The 8,151-nt window shown below is 43.7% G+C and overlaps 1 protein-coding gene across 1 annotated transcript; it reads left to right on the top strand.

The window, feature by feature from the left end:
* Positions 1-558: 558 nt before the first annotated feature.
* VAMP3 (vesicle associated membrane protein 3) lies at positions 559-7,434 on the top strand (the record flags this gene model as incomplete). Its single annotated transcript, XM_015591312.2, has 4 exons — positions 559-654; positions 3,744-3,902; positions 4,680-4,731; positions 5,753-7,434. Coding segments are annotated over 4 exons (327 nt in total), but the record flags the coding sequence as incomplete, so codon positions are not given.
* Positions 7,435-8,151: the final 717 nt, after the last annotated feature.

The following is an 8,151-nucleotide window of genomic DNA, read 5'->3' as shown; positions in this document are numbered from 1 at the left end:
ACACTTAAATAGATGTGTGGCTTAAAAAAAGTAGTAAATTGGAAAGTAGAGTTTCTCTATTTTAGGATCAGGTGCTTCAGTGATACAAAGTAGATCCTATTAAACCTTTCCTTTAGCCCAGTGGTCCCCAACCTTTTTGGCACCAGGGACTGGTGCTCCTATGAGAATCTAATGCCTGATGATCTGAGGTGGAGCTGAGGCGGTGATGCTGGCGCTGGGGAGCGGCTGCAGACACAGATGAAGCTTCTCTGGCTCTCTCGCTGCTCACCTCCTGCTGTGTGGCCTGGTTCCTAACAGGCCATAGACCAGTACTGGTACTGGTCCGTGGCCCAGGGGTTAGAGACACCTGCTTTAGATGCTGGTCATGTTTAATATGTGAGTGAATCTTGGAAATAATAGAGGAATTAGGAGAAATGTCATTAGAACCTTCTTTCATTACTGCTGGAAGGGTTTCTTTTTCTGCTTTAGTTCTCAAATTCCTAACACCGAGGGTCCTGGGATAACATCTTTATACTTAGAAAGATATGTCTGGAGTTGTAATTTACTGATGCCCGTGCTTTTCCATGCTTCAGGTCTGCAGCCGTGCCTGCGGGTTCAAGCGCTGCCTCTGGCAGTAATCGAAGACTTCAGCAGACACAAAATCAAGTGGACGAGGTATTGCTCTGAAATGTTGAAAAGATGAATTTTAAGTCAGCATGGGAACACTATGGAAGTAATTGTTCAGAAAAAGTATAAAAGTGTGAATAGGAAGTAAATTTTGACTGTATCATAAATGTATCAAAATTTTGTCCCCTGATGTTCTGGAAGCCCTCATCTAAGCAGGAGTCAGATTCTCCTGTTACCATGCTTGTTTTTGTGTGACCAAATTACATACCTAAAACGCAGACACCCCTCCCTGAGATGTTCCCCCAACAACCATTTTATAATATATATTTTGCCACACACATACCAAAAAAAAAAAAAAAAAAAAAAAAAACCCAGAAAAAAGAGAACTACTTTATAAAATAAGGTGATAGAATTTTAAGAGTTAGGTCTATAAATTGCTCAGGCCAAGGCCAACCCTCTGAGCAGATTTCTCATCAGAATCCTCTTGCAGCAGCCTGACTTCCCAGTCACCCAGCCTGAGCAGACTCTGTAGAATTCAGCTCCGATTGGTGCTCCTGTCCCTTGACGTTCAGAAGGCAGATGCTGGCAAACTGCTCTGGCCCAACAAATCCGATTTGTGGAATTCTTGTATGTGCAAACCCACAATGGAAGATTGAGAAATTCAGACTCATATTTCCATGTTCCTAAAAGTTGTCACTGTCCAACAAGGGTATCTTGATCTTTCTGCATGTAGTGTCCTTAAAAAGCTGCTTTAAATTTGATGTTAGTTACAATGGGTTGGTAAAGCATATGGTGATATTTTGGTGTGATGGTTTTGTTTATGAACTTCTGAAAAATTGGTATTTTCATGCTATAAACCCATGCTCATTCCATCCTGCATGAAACTTTGTTTACTTAAAAAATCAAATTGGGTCCTTTTTCTTAACCAAAGGAATTTTACGGAGAGTTATTTTCTTTTAACTGAAGTGAAATTCACATATCACCTATTTTAAAGTGTCCAGTTCAGGGGTATTTGACATAGTCACAGTGCTGCGCAACCATTACCTCCGTCCATTGCACAGTTTTCATAATCACCCCAGAACACCCCGTATTCATTCTGTCACACTCCCATTCCCTTTCTCTCATTCTCTGGGAACCTCTAAGCAGCTTCATTTCTGTGGATTTTCCTATTCTGGATATATCGTATAAAAGGGATCGTACGCTATGTGGCCTTTTGTGTCTGGCTTCTTTCACTTAGCATAACGTTTTTGATATTCATCCAAGTTATAACAAATATCAGTGCCTCGTTTCTTTTTATGGCTGAGTAATATTCCGTTGCATGCATATACCTTAATTCGTTTAGCCGTTCATCAGTTGATGGATTTGGGAGTTGTTTTCACCTCTTGGCTATTGTGAATAATGCTGCTGTAAACATCTGCATACAAATTTCTGTGCGGACATATGTTTTCATTTCCCTTGGGTATGTACCAAGGAGTAGAATGACTGCATCATAAGGTATTTCTGGTTAACTTTTTGAGGAAGCATCAGATTTTTCCATAGCAGCTGCGCTATTTTATAGCCCACCAGCACAGTCCAAGGGTTCCTATTTCTCCACATCCTTGCCAACACTTGTTATTTTCCTTTTTTGTGTGATAGCCGTCCTAGTGAATAGTATCTCATGGTGGTTTTGATTTACAGTTCCTTATTGACCAGCGATGTTACCTATCTTTCATGTGCTCATTGGCCATTCGTATATGTTTTTTGTAGAAATGTCTATTCAAGTCTATTGCCTATTTTTTTTAAATTGATTAGTTTTTCTTTTTGTTGTTGAGTAATAAGAGTTTTTTATATATTCTGGATATTAAGTCTATTTCAGATATATGATTTGCAAATATTTTCTTCCATTCTCCGGATTGTCTTTTCATATCCTTGATGATGTTTTTTGATGCACAAGAGGTTTTAATTTTTATAAAGTTCAGTTTATCTATTTTTTCTTTTGTTGCTCTTGCTTTAGGTGTCAAATCCATGGCCAGATTCAAAGCTAGAAAGGTTTCTTGTTATATTTTCTTCTAACAGTTAGCTCATTGATCCATTTTGGGTTAATTTTTATGTATGAGGTGACCTAGGGATCCAGCATCCTTCATTTGCATGTGGTTCTCCAGTTGTCCCAGTACCATTTGTTGAAGAGACCGTTCTTCCCATTGAATGCTCTCGGCACCCTTGTCAGAAATCAGTTGGCAGCAGATGTTCGGGTTGACTTTGGACTCTCAGTCTGTACATTTGCCCTCGTGCCAGAATCGCACTCTTGATTATCATAGCTTCGTAGTAAGTTTTGAGATTGGAAAGTGTGAATTCTCCAATTTTTTCTTTTTCAATATTATTTTGTCTGGGCAGGTTCCCTTGCAATTCTGTATGAATTTGAGGATTGGCTTTTCCATTTCTGCAAAAATAGGCCAGTGACTTTTGATAGAGATCGTGTTGAATCTGTGCACATGTGCATCGCTTTGAGGAGTGCTGCCGTCCTAACGACACTGAATCTTCCAGTCTATGAACATAGGATGTCTTCCCATTTAATTTGGTCTCTAATTTCTTTCATCAGTGTTTCGTAGTTTTCAGTGTCCAAGTCTTTTGTGTCCTTGGTTCAGTTTGTATTTAGATATTTTATTCTTTTGGATGCTATTGTGTACAGACTTGTATTCTTAATTTCCTTTTCATTGCTGCTATATGGAAACAGTGATTTATGGGTGCTGACCTTGTACCCTAAAACTTTACTGAATTTGTTTATTAACTCCAGTAAGTTTTTATTGTGGACTCTTTGGGATTTTCTATATATGGAATCATCTGCAAATATGGATCATTTTACTTCTTCCTCTAATTGCTTTGGGCCAGAACTTCCCAATCTTGAACCGCAGTATTTAAAGTGAGCGTTCTTGCCTTGTTCCCTGATCTTGACCATTGACCGTGGATGTTAGTTGTGGGTTTTTTCATAAATGCCCCTGATCATGTTAAGGAGGTTCCTTCTCCTAGTTTACCTAGTGTTTTTATCATGAAATGGTGAGCTCCTTCTCTTAAAAAATGAAAGTTTGGCTTCAAGTAATAAAGTGCAGACCTTTTGTTGTTGCATTTACCTGTAACTTGGTTTGATCCCATTCACTCAGGTGGTGGACATCATGAGAGTCAACGTGGATAAGGTGTTAGAAAGAGACCAGAAGCTCTCCGAGTTAGATGACCGCGCGGACGCGCTGCAGGCAGGAGCCTCCCAGTTTGAAACGAGTGCTGCCAAGTTGAAGAGAAAGTATTGGTGGAAGAATTGCAAGGTGATTCTCGTTAGCTCCTCTTTACATTAAGTCGCCCGCTGCATTCTTGGGGGTTGACAAAGGCTACAAACGTTGGGCTGCCGTGAATCTGGGAGGCGAGTTCGATGGCCCACACGTGGAAGTTTGGACTGGCCGACTGTAGCACACTGACCGCATCCCCTTTCCTAACCCCACAACCAGATCTTAAGCACGTAGAACAGGAGTGTCCAGAATCCGTCACAGACATGAGCCCCTTCCAACCCTCCACCCCAGCAGAGCCCTGAACACGGACTGCTGGGAGAGGGCTGGCATTGGTGGCCAGTTTGCATATGGTTCTGTGACTGGCTCCGGTGGCAGAGGAAGGAGCTTCTCGAAAGCTACAGTGTGCCCCACAGGAGAGCAGAAAGCAGCCACGTGAGAAGTGTAAACCAGAGCAGATTTTACACAACTGCCAACGAAACGTGCTTCCATCAGATGCCAAGCATATCCTGCCCGCTTCCTGGCTTAGAAGGGACACCTTCACGTACATGGGCAGGTTTAGCAGCCCCTCCTTGTGTATACAGACAAGTGCCTGTCTAGGGATTGCAAGTACTGGAACATCTTATGAAGAGCAGATAAGGAACCTCAGGCCCTAATTGCGAGCGTTAAATTTAGACTTAAAAATTACAGATTATTTCAGGTTGTCGTGCACCTGAGTTTCTCTTTTTTCAGTGACCACAGTGATACTGCACGATACTCTTTAGTAAGCACGTTAATCTCTCTTTTTGAAATGTGATGTGGGCACATGTTTCGTTTCAGATGTGGGCGATAGGGATTAGCGTTGTGGTCATCATCATCATCATCATCATCGGTGAGTTCTCCTCCTTCAAACTCTTTGGAGCTTGTGTGTTTACAGTTGTTTTCAGGTATAAGAGGGGCCACCAACCCCCGGGCCTTGGACCGGTACCGGTCCCTGGCCTGTTAGGAACTGGGCCACACAGAAGGAGGTGAGTGGCGGGTGAGCGAGCAAACTTCATCAGTATTTGCAGCTGCTCCCCAGCGCCAGCATCACCGCCTCAGCTCTGCCTCAGATCGTCAGGCATTAGATTCTCATAGGAGCACCGGTCCCTGGTGCCACAAAGGTTAGGGACCACCAATGTAGAGGAACTCAGAGTAAAGTTTCCTTAGAACTGTTAGTCTAGTCCAGGGATTTTCGTTTTCTTTAGTAAATGTTTTAAATACTTGAGTGTTATATGTTTAAAGTCTGAGATTTTTTTATATCAACATAAATCCTTTGAAATGAGAGAAAATGTGTTCATCTCCACTGACCTTTCAGTTTTCTCTCTGAATATTTTCTCAGCAGATATTTCCTTTTGTGAGAAACGGTACAGTCTAGTCATTGAGAGCATGGACTGCCTGTAATCCGCCCTAGCTCCACCAGCATCCAGCTGTGTGGCCTGGGCAGGTATTTTAATATCTCTGAACTTCAGCGTTCTCATTTGTAAAATGGCGACAATAAAAATACCTCCCTCATATGTTTGCTCTAAGGACAAAGCTGGTTAATATATAAAAAGTGCTTAAGATGGTGCCTGGCATGTGATAATAGGTCATAAATAAATACACACCCCGCTATTATTACTATTATTATTATCACTACTGCTAGTATATACGATGTTGGAGCAACCCATTGCCATTTTCAGCCCAGTACGTGGGAACGTCGATCCTTTCAACAGCCTCCTGTAGTCTCCGCTAAGTGCAGGGAAGCCGCTGGTGAGAAATCAGCCCAGTCCCATTTCCGTTCACATCTAGACTAGCGTCCGACGTTAATTCCGGGTTCGTACAGAAAACCTAACTGAGTCTTCCCTGCTTTCTTGCATCTCCCTGCTTATTAGTGTGGAGTGTTTCTCGGTGAGGAGCCAGCGAAACTCCAGCCTGCTGTTCAAGAAACCTCTTCAAGACTTTTGACTTAGAACCTGCTATATTATCAAGCTTACCTACTGTTGTATCTAAAATGATTATTTTCTGTTCGTTAATGTAAAGTTTGATCTCTAGGAAATGTGCCTTTTTAAAAAAGAAAATGCACTCCAACTGGAAATGTAGTCAGCCCAGCCCACGTTTTGCACAGTGCCTTTACAAATTTACACATGGGCTGATGAAAAGGACTTCTTAAGTTCCAGAGTGTTATAACCTAGAAGTAATGCCTTGATTAATTGCCGTTAATTCCAGTTAAGGGAATTTTTTCCAAGTTAGCATCCTTGTTATACGATTATCTTCAGAGCCACATTTTAAACTTTGGGTAATCAGATTTCCAGTTTGTGCCTTCCAGAAAGAACACTACTGCTTAACTCATATCTGACAGTAACAGGCTGTGCCTTATTTGCTACTTTTCTGATTCCTTCTAAGAGAACTCTCCACTGTTTATAAGCACTACTGACTCTTCGCTGTATTTAAAATAAGATGCTGGTAAAGAGTTTATGCTCTTACACTAGATAGATGTTTACTTTCTTGTAACTGTTTTGTATAATTTCCTAAAAATATTATTTTAATCAGAAATAATAACCTCTTTGAAACATTTTTATAGAACTATGGCTATGACCAAAGTTTCTATTTTGCCAAAAAGTTACATCCCAGTAAAATGTCCTTAAGTCTGTTCCTGAAAGATCAATTCAGAAAAGTGACAAATGGAACTCAAGGTGCCCTTCAGAACATAAGCCAAACTTGTTTGTGGAGCTCCTACATCCTGACAGGCCTTTCTTGCCTTCAAAGCAGTGTAGGTGGCGAGACTCCTGTTCCCGCTCAGCGTCTTCCCCGGGGTTACAGGAGGGTCGAGCTAGCCCCTGACATCGCAGACCTAGAGACAGGATGCAGATCACCCGCAGTTTGTAGAGTATTAGCTGTGGACACCAGTGTGTTTCTAAGAGTTACGTGAGCCACAGTTTTGTGGCGAGACCATCTGGTGACTGGTGATTATTTGGCCCGGTCCCCGTAGATCGTAGCTTTCTGGAGTTTCCTACTTTTATTCATATTCCACTCCCTAAATCTGTCATCCGCGTTACGCTTCAGATACCGTTGGTCAGGGTGGGTGATTCTTCACCGAGGTAGCTAACCACAGACCCTTCCTTCCTTTGACGTCATAGACTGCACAAGAGGCTGCTTTGGAAATAGCTGTTGTCACCTGAGCAGCTCTTGAGACTTTCAGCATCAGGCTGTGTGGCTGAGGGTGGGCATTCAGGGAGGAAGCAGAGGTTTCAGCAGTCTGCTGGCCTGTTCTAGAATTCTCGTTCACATGCTAGCGTGCGACTTAGGAAGCAGCGACAGTTGAGGTACACCAGGACGCAGTTCCACTTCTCTGGTGTCTGTTCCCCTAACGTTACCGAGACGCTGTTGATGTTGAAAACGCCTCGCAGTCCCCGGCTGAGTGTGACACGAGACTTAAGTGCCCTCCCCTTGGCCTCGGTGCTCAGTCCCATGTAACCACGGGCTCCCGCAGTAACCCAGGAATACCTTGCTTGTGTCTGTGCATTAGCTGGGAACCTGCCCGCCATGATGAACCGAATAAAGTGTTTATAAACGATTCTGGTACCTGTGTTGTGGACAGAGGAATAGCTGCGCCTGGTCCAAGTCCTAAAAATGGCATTCTTTGCCGTCGCCACTACCTCTCCCTTGGAAACCCCCAAACTCCACTTTCTCTTCCTCTTTCTCACCAGTCGCCTCCAAGTTCTCTAATTTCCTGTCACCCAGCATGTCCCCAGACGCCGTGAACAGACGCAAACGGCTCCCTGCGGAAAGTGCTTTCAGCCTAGGACGCGAGTGGGGGCTGGCTTTCTCATGGCACCAGCACGCTCGGCACTCGGCTTCTGAGGTCCTTAAATGCGTGATCCTCTGACAGCGACGTGCAGAGCTGGCCCCGACCGTGGCGGAGGACGGCTGCCCGCTCGGGGCACGGGGCGGTAGTGTGGGCGGGTGAGGGGCGTCGCCAGACACACGGCTCACTTCGTGCCGCATGTGCGTCCCCGTGAAAGCACTGCCGCTCTCCTGCAGCCCCTAGGGAGCGACAGCGCACGGTGGAAGGGGCTCGCGTGGGTCTGCGATAAGCGCCCGTTTTCTATAAAGTCTTTTTGGGGATCGAAGAGGCAGACTTTTCTGCATCGTCGCCGCTTTTGTCTGACATACTATTGTGTCCTGGAAAAGCACTGTAGAATGGTGCCGTAGGTCCAGGACCTTTACGTAATGAAATCTGGGTGAACTTTTGGTGCCATTTTCAAGATTTTGAAGGAAAATCTACCATATA

This window comes from Pteropus alecto, unplaced genomic scaffold (assembly GCF_000325575.1).
Source record: "Pteropus alecto unplaced genomic scaffold, ASM32557v1 scaffold125, whole genome shotgun sequence".
Lineage (NCBI taxonomy): Eukaryota > Metazoa > Chordata > Mammalia > Chiroptera > Pteropodidae > Pteropus > Pteropus alecto.
Note: the sequence above shows the minus strand (reverse complement) of the source record. Positions and strands in the feature narration are given on the sequence as shown.